The following is a 12,192-nucleotide window of genomic DNA, read 5'->3' on the forward strand; positions in this document are numbered from 1 at the left end:
GCAACTGTGCACAGACATTGTGGGGCCCCTGTCCCCCCCCCCAGTGTCCCAAGCATGCCAAACACATAAGCCTGCTTTTGTTTTTTTGTTTTTGTCGGTCATGGGTTTTGAACTCTGGGCCTGGGCGCTGTCCCTCACCTCTTCAGCTCAAGGCTAGCTCTCTATCACTTGAGCCACAGCATCACTTCTGGTTTTCTGGTGGTTTATTGCAGATAAGAGTCTCAAGGACTTTACTGCTCAGGCTGGCTTTGAACCACAATCCTCAGATCTCAGCCTCCTGAGTAGCTAGGATGACAGGCGTGAGCCACCAGTGCGCAGCAAGCCTGCTCTGTGTGTATGTGGGGGAGTCTGTTGAGTTTTAATTCTGGGCAATTGAAGGTCAGCCGCTGGTCCCCAGCATCGCGGTGACTCAGTGCTCCAGTGCTCGTCTCTTCTGCAGCTTCTCCTCCAACTCTGCCGTCACATCCCCTAGCCCTGTGTTGGGGTCAGGACCTCAGCTTCAGATGAGCCAGAAATTCCCCAGTCATGACAACCTCTCCCCCCCAATCTATAGAGTCCCGTGCAGACACAAATGGAAACAGGCTGAAAGGCATCATCCCACCCACAACGTGCTCCCTCGTCTTACCTCTCAGAGTAGGGCAAAATTCACCCTGCATCCACCCCCACAGTCCCCTTACTTGTGGCAAGGAAGAGAGCCTGGGCCGAGCTGCCTATCAGCTTCCTGGCAGGGACGCTGTTGATAGCCTTGGGTTCTGGTGGGGTGAGGGGGAGCAGAGGTGGGCTCAGGCCTCAGCCCTCCCAGAGTGCATTGTGGGAGGAAAGCGCTCTAGCTACCTGGCTTGGGGCTGATGGGTGGCTTTGGAGGCTTTACTGGAAGCTTTCCCAGTTTCTTGGGCTTCAGGACGGCTGGCTGGCTACCGGAAATCACTGCATACACAAATATGGGGGTGGTCATGTGAAACCATTGCCTTCCTGCACCCCCACCCCAGTTTCTGCAGCCCTCACCCACCATCCTGATTGACGTAATCCACAGATGGGGTGTCTTCAATGGGGGTGATGTAGTTCTCATCCTCGATTGGGAGTGGGGGCAGTTTGTCCTGGCTGGACGCAGGCACAGGAGGTGGCAGCTTCGGGACACTTGCAGGGGTTACAGAATCTGATGGAGAAAAGGGGGTTCGCTGTCAAGGCCCAGGTGGTCCTGACACCTCTAGTCTGTCTGTCTGCATACCTGGATACAGCATGGCGCTGTGTACATACAAGGATGCAAGTGTGTTTGTATCCTCAGGTAATAGAGACACACGTGGGCCTGCATTTGCATAATTTGAGTTTATGCAAAACCGCTCATGCATATGCTGTTGTGCCACTTTGGCAGCAGAGGTAGTGTGTGTGCACGTATCTATGAATGACTGCACCATGGAGCGATGAGTTTACATATGTTGGCTGCTTCCGAGGGACACACGTGCCACATAGCATGTAGTCCTGATGGGACAACGCTTGTGTCCTCAGGCTCAGACCTGAGGATTGAGGTTCAGAGCCAGCCCAGGAAGATAAATCCAAGAGACTCTTCTCTCCAATGAACCATCAAAAAAGCTGGAAGTGGAGCAGTGGCTCAAGTAGTAGAGCACCAGTCTTGTGCAAGGAAAAAAAACAAAACAAAAAAAACCCCCACAAAGCTCAGGGACCGTGTCCAGTTCAAACTCCAGGACCAGCCCTAAAGTAAATAGGTAAATAAATTCCTTCCGGGTCGTCAGTAAACACCATATCTCCCATGAACCCTTCTCTGCCTTGTCCCCTTCCTCCCCGATCTAGGGGAACCCTAGACTTAGCCAGCCTACCAGATTTCTTCTCCCGCCCCCCCCCCAGTCCCACTCTTCTCCCATCCTCTAGGGTCCTAAATCTGGGGTCACTTCTCTTCCTGAGGTCTGGGTATGTGCTAGCTGAGGGGGTGGGTTCAGGGTCCCTCCCTCTCTGCCCCAGCAGCAGCCTCGGGGTGGGGGCGTCACCTGGGCCCGGGGCGGAGGGCGCCACCCACAAACTCTCGCCGTTCTCTTTATCCGCTTCCACGTAGCCTGGAACAGAGAGGGCGACCTGGAGGAGGCGCGGCGGCCAGAGGCTGTCCCTTTCCTCTGGACGATGGGGACATGAGAAGGGGAAGACTGGGCCCCCCTCGGCTCCCCCCGCCCGAAGGCGCACCCACCTAGCACCTTCTCGTAGTCCTCCTCCAGCAGGAAGGGCACCAGCGCCCTCTTGGTGTGCGACACGAAATAGTTGACCACCGCATCCAGCGAGGCGCAGGGGAACTGGGGTGGGGGGGTGGAGGGGGGATGGGAGACCGCGGTCAGGGAGACGGGGGGAGGGCGCGGACCCCACCACCAGCGCGCATCTCGGGACCCCGGGACCGATGCTCACCGGGTCCTCCACGTCGATCACGTACTTGGCGCCCTCGGGCTTCACCTTGTAGTGCCGGACCACGGGCGCCCTGCGCGGAGAACGCGCTGAGGAACGGGTTCTGCCTGGCTCCGCCCCCGCGAAACCACGCCCCCTCCCCGAGCTGGGCCGGCCCTATTGGAGGATCGCCTCCCACTGACCACGCCTTCCCATGATCCGTCCCTCCCCGGCCCCGCCCTCCGAGTTTGCCTGGGCCCGCCCGATTGGAGGATTACCTCCCAAGTGGCCACGCCCCTAAACAGCCCGCCCCCTCCCTGGCCCCGCCTCCAGGTTTGACTCCACCCTGTGTACTGAGATCTGATTACACCCTTGGAGGGTTCAGGGCGATGCCCAGGCTCTGTCAGCCCTCAGATCGACCCCTGAACGGGACTCCATGACCTCTGCCCCCTGCCCTATCCCGTTCAAAGGCCCATTCTCGCTGGGCTTGACCTTGTTTTTTGTTTTTTGTTTTGGTAGCTCCTCGGGCTTGAACCGGGCCTGGGCGCTGTCCCTGAACGCTTCTGTTTTACTCCCGGTTTTCTAGTGGTTACTGGAGGTAAGTTTCTCGGACTGCCTAGCCCCAGGCTGGCTTTGAACTTCGCTCCTCAGATCTCAGCCTGAGTAGCTAGGATTACGGGCGTGAGCCACCAGCGCCGGGCTTTGATTGACAGGCCTGCCCAGGTCGGCCTGCTCATCTTGACTGGCCGGAGGAGCGCAGTCTAACTCTCAGGCACTGAGCCCCGCGCCGGTGTGCCGCCCCTGCCCCCAAAGCCGGCCCCGCCCCTAGGCGAACTTGATTTCAGGGGTGGCTCCGCCCCAACCTCTGACCCACAACCCTCACCCCCACCGCGGAGGGCTCCGAGTCGCGCATGCGCACCCGTTGAGCATCTGTCTGGTAGTGACAGACACGCCACCTTCTGTGCCATCCCCGCTGGGCCGCAAGAGCAGGTTCCCGCACTCAGGGTAGCGCTCCAGGAGCAGCTGTGCCTCCAGCCGGCTGACCTTCATAAAGCACCTAAAACCAAACCACAGCAACTGGGAACAGCTCCGCCCCCAGGGGGCGCAGGCTCCACTATTTCTAACATGACCCCGGGGGCGCAGGCCCCGCCCTTCCCGGCATAATCCGCGCCAGGCCCCGCCCCCAACATAGCCACGCCTCAGAGCAGAGGCCATAGCCCCGCCCAGACCAAGGCTCCACCCTTCCAACACATGCCTACACCACCAAGGCCCCGCCCCTCCACACATAACCCCGCCCCACATCAAGACCCCGCCCTCTCATCATAGCCCCGCCCCAGAGCTCAGGCCACGCCCTCCCCCATCACCTGCCCCTAGAGTCCTAGCTCTGCTCTGCCCCCTGACCCCCACCCCTAACAGACCTGCACCCCATGCCGACAGACTCAGCTCGCTGCCCACCATCAGCCACACCTGCTCTGCCCATTCCCACCTTGGTCCCCAAGACTTACGAGGGCACCTCACTGGCGCGGCGAGCCTCCTCCTTGGCCAGGACTTCAGCCATCATGTACAGATGTCCAGGCAGCAGGGTCAGGTTGAAGGGGACACGGAGCTGACAGGGGATGGGGGCCCCGGGAAGGCACAGGCGGTGAGGGGACGGCCAGCTATGCCCAGAGCACAGGCAGGCATGGGGGCTCAAACAAACTTATACTTCGGGACAAGGGGCTGGAAAAGTCTCAAGCAGCCCACAAGTGCCAAACAGGGGGAAAACACTTGTAATCTTAGCTACTGGGGAGGCTGAGATCTGAGGATGGAGGTTTGAAGCCAGCCTGGGCAGGAAAAGTACGAGATTCTCACCAAAAAGCCAGAACAGGAGATGTGACTCCAGTAGAGAATGCTAGCCTTGAGTGAAAAAGCCAAGCACGAGGCCCGGAGTTCAAGCAGAAATACCCACACAGAAAAAGGAAAAAGGAAGTCATAGGGAAAAGAAGCAGGAAGGTAGACCACTGGGTTTAAGTCATGGCAAGCTAACTTTAGAATTTGAAGCACTATTGGGAACACAGAAGATGGGCCCTGGGTCTCCAGGTCCAGCCCAGTGTGGGGTGGGGGGAAGAGAGGGCGTGAGGGAGGTCTGGGGTCTGAGAGACAGGAGTAGAAGATGCCCACACTCGAGAGCTGGGAAGGTGGCTTAGTGGTAGAGCGCTTGCCTAGCATGCATGAAGCCATGGGTTCCATTCCTCAGTAGCACATAAATAGGAAAAGCTGGAAGTGGTGCTGTGCCTCATGTGGTAGAGTGCTAGCCTTGAGCAAAAGAAGCTCAGGGACAGTGCCCTGGCCCTGAGTTCAAGCCCCAGGACTGGCAAAAAGAAAGAAAGAGCCAGGTGCCAGTGGCTCACGACTGTCATCCTAGATACTCAGGAGGCTGAGATCTGAGGATCTCAGTTCAAAGCCAGCCCCGGGCAAGAAAGTCCGTGAGACTCTTATCTCCAATTTACCAGAAAACCAGAGGTGGTGCTGTGGCTCATGTGGTAGAGCACTTGCCTTGAGCTGCAGAGCTGAGGGACAGCACCCCGGCTCAGCGTTCAAGCCCCACTACTGACCAAAAGAAAGAAAGAAAAAAATGCCCACACTCACCTCCACTACGGTCAAAATAAAGCCTTTCCACATCTCCCGGGACTCCAGGCTCTCTACCTAGGGAGAAAAAGAGGGAAAAGTAAGAGGCACTAACTCCAAGAGCAGCTTTGAAGATGGTATTTGGGGGGGTGATCTATGACTTACAAATAAGGGGTTGCTTAACACACCCCAGCCCTTTTTGTGTGTGTGTGGGGGGGTTGTGGGGCTTGAACTCAGGGCCTGGTTGCTATCCCTGAGCTCTGTCACTCAAGGCTAGATAGAGCTCTACTACTTTGAGCCACAGCTCTACTTCTGGTTTTCTGTTGTTCGTTGGAGATAAGTCTCACAGACTTTCCTGCCCAGGCTGGCTTTGAACCATGATCCTCAGATCTCAGCCTCCTGAGTAACTAAGATTACAGTCCCGAGCCACCAGCATCCGGCTTTAGTTACTTTTGAGTTTGAGTTTTGGTTTCACCCAGAGTGGCCTGGACCAATATCATATTTAAGCTTACTATTGTAGCTCAGATGACAACCATACACCACCATGCCCAACTGTCCAGCTGAAAGGGTGGGTTACATCCCCTGCACCTCTGATGCTCTAAATTCTTTCATCCCAGTTTCCTTTGGGTAGAAGCTCAATGTATCCCCACAGCCCACATGCCATGCACGACCTGCCTCTTGTCCTCTCTCCTACTCTGCTTTCTTTGCTCCCTCTGGTCCAGCCACACAGGCCTCCGTGCTGTTCCTATAATAATACATCAGGCTCAGACCTGCCCCAGGGCCTTTGCACTGCCTGTGTCTGCTGCAGGCCATCTTAGGGACTACATGTTTGTTTGTTTGTTTGCATGAATGGAAGAGATCTTTCCCATTCACCCCATCCACCTACCTTGAACTTGACCTCTTGGGTCCTGAGGACCAGAGTGAGGTGGATACCAGAATCACGGGAGCTTAGTTGGGGAATGCTGTCTGTGAGCTTCACAAATGTTCTCAGGTCCAGCTTCTCCAGTGGCTATGGCAGAGAACACAAAAACAAGGAGGTGTGACAGCCCCAAGCCTCTTGGAGAATGTAGCTGTTCCTGTGACAGTGGGGCACACTTCCTGTGCATGATCTGTGGGGGTCAAGGGCGGGCAAGGTCCTGCTCCCCATTCTCAGGCTTACCTGGAAGTCTCGATTGCTGTTGTAGAAGCAGATGGTGAGACCCTGGAGGCCTGCCCAGAACTTCTTGTAACCCTAAGAAGTGGAGGGCGAGCAATGAGGAAGTCAACGAGGGAGCTCCAGTAACCTACTTCTGCCCTGATCAGGGCCTTTGCACAGGCTGTTGGTTTCCTAGACCTGGATATGCTTGCCCCACATCTTCACAAAGCTAACTGCTTCGGTTTTCTGGTCAAATATTGTCTTCAGGGAGGTCCCGCTCTATGCATCGTGACTCACATTCTGGGATCTGCTGTTCTCATCAAGAAAGGACAAAAGAAGCCCAGCACTGGTGGCTCACGCCTGTAATCAATCCTAGCTACTCAAGAGGCTGAGATCTGAGGGTCACAGTTCAAAGCCAGCCCGGGCAGGATAGTCCATGAGACTCTTATCTCCAAGTAACCACCAGAAAACTGGAAGTGGCGCTGTGGCTCCAGTGGTAGAGCACTAACCTTGAGCTGAAGAACTGAAGGACAGCGCCCAGGCCCAGAGTTCAAGCCCCGCAACTGATGGGGGGGAGGGGGGAAGGGCAAAAGAGACCCTTGGGCTTGAGTGTAGCTCTAAGTAGAACCCTTGCCTAACACACCCTAGGTCCTGGGTTCCATTCCAGGCCCTGAAACAACAAACCAAAGCAACTGGACCCATTGCAGCCTCACAATTTGTGGAGGAGGAGGCTCTCTAGGATTAAGAACATCTCACTGCTTCATAGTATGCCGTCCATATCCACCCACCCACCTACCCACCCATTCATCCCCTATCTATTCTTTCATCTGTCTGCCTATCCATCCATCAACCCACCATCCATCAGTTCACCTATCCATCCATTCCTCCATCCATCCATCAACCCATCCGTTGACTCATAATCCATCCATCCATCCATACACCCACCCACCCATCCACCCATCATTCATTTACCCACCAACTCATCCATTCATCCACCTATCCATTCATTCATATTTGCCTCTCCATCCATCAATCCACCATCCACCAATTCACCTATCCATCCATTCATCCACTCATCCATCTACCACCCACCCATCCACCATCCATCCAACAACCTACCCATCCATCAACCCACTCATCCATCCATCCATCCATCCACCCAACCATCCACCTATCTGTTCATCCATCAACCCACCCATCCACCCATCTGTCCATCCATCCATCCATCCATCTATCCATCCATCCACCAACCCATCCACCCATCTGTCCATCCATCCACTCATCCAGCCAGCCACCTACCTGTCTACCCACCCATCCATCCTCCCTGGATCCACACATTTATCTGCCTCGCGCTTAGTGAGGATCTACCATGTGCTAGCTACTCAGAATGGAGCAGTGTATAGTCAAACTCCGTGTGGTATTCGGAGGTTCAGCTGGACGTGACCTCAGCCATCTTGAGTTGTGGTAGCTTTTATTACATTAGTCCATTTTTCCTGCACAAATTCTCAGCAAACTATAAAAGAATAAAAACAACTGGCTACTGGTGATTCATACCTGCAATCCTAGCTACTTAGGAAGAGAATCATGGTTCTAAGTTGGCATAGGCAGATAAATCTGAGAGACTCTTATAGCCAATTAACCACCAAAAATCAGAAGTGGGGCTGTGGCTCAAGTGGTAAAGTGCCAGCCTTCAGGGAAAATGTCAAGGGACAGTGTGTGGGCCCAGAGTTTCAGGCCCCAGTACACACATGATTCATGCACATGAGAGAGAGGGAGAGAGAGAGAGAGGCAGAGAGAGGTGGAGAACAAAACAATTGGAGTACTTGGAACTTCACACCTGGCCCATGGGAGTACTGTACCCAACACTTTGACCTTAGCTTAAGACAAACCAGGTGAACTATGAATTTAGGAGAGCCATTTTTATTTATTCATTTTTTTTGTGCCAGTCCTGGGGCTCGTACTCAGGGCCTGGGCATAGTCCCTGAGCTTTTGCACTCAAGGCTGGATAGGGCTCTACTACTTGAGCCACAGCTCCACTTGTGGCTTTTTGGTGGCTCATTGAAGATCAGAATCTCACAGACTTTTCTGCTTGGGCTGGCTTTGAACTGCGATCCTCAGATCTCAGCCTCCTGAGTAGCTAGGGTCACAGGTGTGAGCCATCGGTGCCCAGCTCCCTCTACCCCTTTCACTGGAGGTAAAACTGAGGCCCTAGAGGAGTCAGGGACAGCAAGGAGGCTTCCAGTAGGGGTTTGTACCTGGTTCCCTAAACTCTAGAGGAGTGGGTAGTGGGGAGGTGGAGGGAAGGCCAAGGTCACCTTGAGGAAAACCCCAGGGGCAATGGCAGGGATGCCTGGAGCGAGGAGCAGAGAGGGCTGGCTCAGAGTCTTCATAGGGTGTGTGCGGAGGGAGAGCTGGGGGGCCTCGGGGAAACTGAGGAAGACACAGGTGTGCATGCACACATACAGACATGTCCTGTCCGATATGGCCGGACATCTGCTCTCAATGTCCCTGACTGTCACCTGTCCAGGATTTGACCCCTAAAGCCCCAGTGAGAACAGGCTGGGGAAGAGAGAGGGAAGAAGAGAGGTGTGGGAGTCAGAGGGCTTTTCATTTCCTGGAGGAAGTTCCAGTCTTGTTTGTATCCAAAGGATCAAAAAAGAGACAGATGGAAAGACTGACAGACAGACCCACAGACCGACCGACAGACCGACTGAACGACAGAGACACATAGAGAAAAAGAATCAAGTAGAGAAATACAAGGACAGACAGAGATAGACACAGACAGACACACATACCTAGAACCCTTGACAGCCCCCAGTACCAGCCCAGCCACATTCAGCCACCCCGTGGGGAAACTGAGGCCCCGAAACACAATCCACCTCTGCCCCGGCTCCAGAGCTATGCTGAGCTTCCCATCAACCCTTACCTGATCTCGGGGCCCCTTTTTCTCTAGAAAGCTCTCATAGTAGTGTGAAGGCGCAACTCCTTTGGGCTTGGGGACCCGGGGTGGGCCCAGGGCAGAGGCCATTTGGGGCCCAGGGGGTCCTGGCCCTGCCGCTCCTTCCAGGGGTGTCCCTCCACAGCTGGGCCAGGAAGCTGAGAAACTGGTTCCAGGGGAATTTCCTCTGGCTGTCAGCAATCACCTCCCTCTCCCTGCCCGTACTGGGCGGGGGCTGGGCCGGGGCAGATCCAGGAACCCAGGGCAAGTCCCAGCCTCTCTGGGCTCAAAAGATAGGAGTGTGAGTGAGCATGCGTGGGGTAAGGTGCCATCCAAGGGTCAGGGGAATGGGGGAGGAGAGAGAAGAACGCAGGCACAGGGCAAATGCCCCTTAGACACAACTCCAAGGCTCCTCACAGCCAGCTCCTGTGTTCTCTCTGTGGACAGAATCTCTGGGATTCCGATAGGGACGGCTCTAAGTGTGCTGATCAATTTGGGCCTATTGATCCCATTCTCTTGAGGTGCTGGGGACGGAACTCGGGGCCTTGTGCAGGCTAGGCAAGCACACTACCACTGAGCTAACACCCCAATTCTATATGCGTATAGTTTGTTCACTGCTGTCTAAGCAGTTCACTATCTATCTATCTATCTATCTATCTATCTATCTATCTATCTATCTATCTTATTTGTTTGTTTGTTTATTTGTCGGTTGTGGGGCCTGAACTCTGGGCCTGGGCGCGGTCCCTTAGCTCCTCAGCTCAAGGCTAGCACTCTACCACTTGAGCCACAGCGCCACTTTCGGCTTTTTCTGCTTATGTGGTTCTGAGGAATCGAACCAGGGCCTCATGCATGCAAGGCAAGCGCTCCACCACTGAGCCACCTTCCCAGCCCCAGCAGTTCACTTTTTAAAGTAATCATAAAAGGTGCACTTAAACTGGGCACTGGTGGCTCACACCTGTAAGCCTAGCTATTCAGGAGGCTGAGATCTGAGGACTGTGGTTGGAAGCCAGCCCAGGCAGGAATGTCTGTGAGACTCTTATCTCCGATAAATTACTCAGAAAAAGGCAGAAGTGGCACTGTGGCTCAAGCAAAAGAAGCTTTGGACCAGTGCCCAGGCCCAGAGTTCAAGCCCCAGGACTGGCAATAAGTAAGTAAATAAATAAATGGTACATTTAGTCATTAGTTTATTTTGGTATGTGCTTATCCTGGGGCTTAGATTCAGGACCTAGATACTGTCCCTGAGTTTTTTGTTTTTGTTTTTTCATTCAAAATAGCTCTCTACCACTTGAACCATAGCTCTGCTTCCAACCTTTTCCTGGTTAATTGGAAATCATAGTCTCCTAGATTTTCTTTCCTGGGCTGGCTTTGAACTGTGATGCTTGGATTTCAGCCTCCTGAGTAGCCAAGGTTACAAGCATGAGACACCTGCTTCCTGGAATGGGACCAGGAGACTTGCTCAGCAAATTCTGTGCTACTTAATGATACTCTTGGCTTTTGGACTTCTCTGATTTTTATGTTTTGGTATCAACATAATAACACTAGCTCCATGAACTGAGCTGGGATATGTTCTAACTTCTGATTTCTAGGATAGATTATGCAAATTGGTATTACTTTATTTGTCCCTCTTTTCTTTGAAACGGTTTTTTTTTTTTTGTGAAATTCTACGGGCCTGGATATTTTTTTGTTTTGCATTTAAAAATACTTTTTATTGGGCTGGGATGTAGCTCAGTGGCAAAGCGCTTGCCTAGCAAGTGCAACGTCCTGGGTTCGATCCCCAGTACCAAAAAAGAAAAGACAAAAAAAATACAGTTAAAAAAATACTTTTTATTGTAAAGATACTGTACAGAGGGGTTACAGTTACATGAGTAAGGTAATGAGTACATTTCCTATGGAGCATTGTTACCCCCTCCTTTGTTTTTCCCCTACCATCCCTTCTCTCCCCACTTCCCCAACTTCTCCCTCCCCCCAAGTTGTAAAGTTCCTTTCCAACATAGTGTCTTGTACATCTCATTGCTACAATAGGTCAATCTGTATCCTTGTTTCAGCATTTTGTTATTTCCCTTCCCCTCCCGAAATTAGAAAAATATGTATATATAAGATGCAAGGTGGGGCTGGGAAGGTGGCTCAGTGGTAGAGCGCTTGCCTTGCATGCCTGAGGCCCTGGGTTTGATTCCTCAGCACCACAGAAGCAAAAAGAAAAAAGCTGGAAGTGGCGCTGTGGCTCAAGTGGTAGGGCGCTAGCCTTGAGCTGAAGAGCTGAGGGACAGCGCCCAGGCCCAGAGTTCAGGCCCCACGACCGGACCCAAAAAAAAAAAAAAAAAAAAAGATGCAAGGCACCAGAATCAAACACAGTGAAAACAGGAGTTATGCCATGGGGAAAGAACATACAAAAGAAACAAAAAATTACATAGTACATTTTAAGTACATTAAAAACAATTGCAACAAAGATAAAACCTCTTGTGGGTTTTTTTTTTTTTTTGAGAAATTCTAAAATCACAGATTCAGCTAGGTGCTTGTTGGCACACTCCTGTAATTAATCTTCCTTATTCAGGAGGCTGAGCTCTAAAGATCAAGGTTTCAAGCCAGCCTAAGAAGGAAAGTCCTTGCTGTTGTTGGCAGTGGTTGTGGAGTCTGAACTCTGGGCCTGGGTGCTGTTTCTCAGCAATTCAGCTCAAGGCTAGCGCTTTACCACTTGAGCCACAGGGCCACTTCCGGCTTTTTTTCCCTGTTTATGTGGTGCTGAAGAATCAAACCCAGGGCCTGATGCATACAAGCCAAGCACTCTACCATTGAGCCACCTTCCCAGCCCCTGTGAGACTCTTATCTCCAGTTAACCAGCAAAAAGCCAGAAGTGGATCTGTGGCTCAAGTGATACAGCACCAGCCTTGAGTATAAAAGCTCAGGGACAGCACCCAGGCCCTGAGTTCACATCCAAGTACTGGCATGTATGCATGCATGCACACACACACACAAGTACACACACACAAGAAATTCAGGCTAGTTTGATATTGCTTACTTCGCCTGGAGTTAGAGGAAACCTGGGCCGCAGAGTGGCTCTCTTAAAAGGAGGCCTGGCCTAGAGAATACAACCAGTAATAATAATAATAATAAACATTACATTAATATT

General features: G+C 52.8%; 1 protein-coding gene across 2 annotated transcripts; it reads right to left on the reverse strand.

The window, feature by feature from the left end:
* Positions 1-185: 185 nt before the first annotated feature.
* On the reverse strand, positions 186-9,267 carry LOC138813472 (signal-transducing adaptor protein 2-like). Of its 2 annotated transcripts, XM_070001907.1 has the most exons (13): positions 9,054-9,266; positions 6,152-6,223; positions 5,875-6,001; positions 5,014-5,066; positions 3,891-3,991; positions 3,305-3,442; positions 2,410-2,479; positions 2,198-2,300; positions 2,004-2,069; positions 1,010-1,156; positions 835-927; positions 678-752; positions 186-474 (listed from the first exon to the last, which is right to left on the reverse strand). In XM_070001907.1, the coding sequence occupies exons 1-13, from the start codon at positions 9,153-9,155 to the stop codon at positions 410-412; spliced, it is 1,212 nt and encodes a 403-aa protein (XP_069858008.1). In that variant the 5' UTR covers positions 9,156-9,266; the 3' UTR covers positions 186-409. The 2 variants fall into 2 exon arrangements, with proteins under 2 accessions (XP_069858008.1, XP_069858009.1); XM_070001908.1 differs by lacking the exon at positions 2,004-2,069 and having other exon boundaries at positions 9,054-9,267.
* Between the last annotated feature and the right edge of the window lie 2,925 nt (positions 9,268-12,192).

The sequence above is a fragment of the Dipodomys merriami genome, unplaced genomic scaffold, assembly GCF_024711535.1.
Source record: "Dipodomys merriami isolate MVZ:Mamm:240054 unplaced genomic scaffold, mDipMer1.0.p SCAF_6, whole genome shotgun sequence".
NCBI lineage: Eukaryota > Metazoa > Chordata > Mammalia > Rodentia > Heteromyidae > Dipodomys > Dipodomys merriami.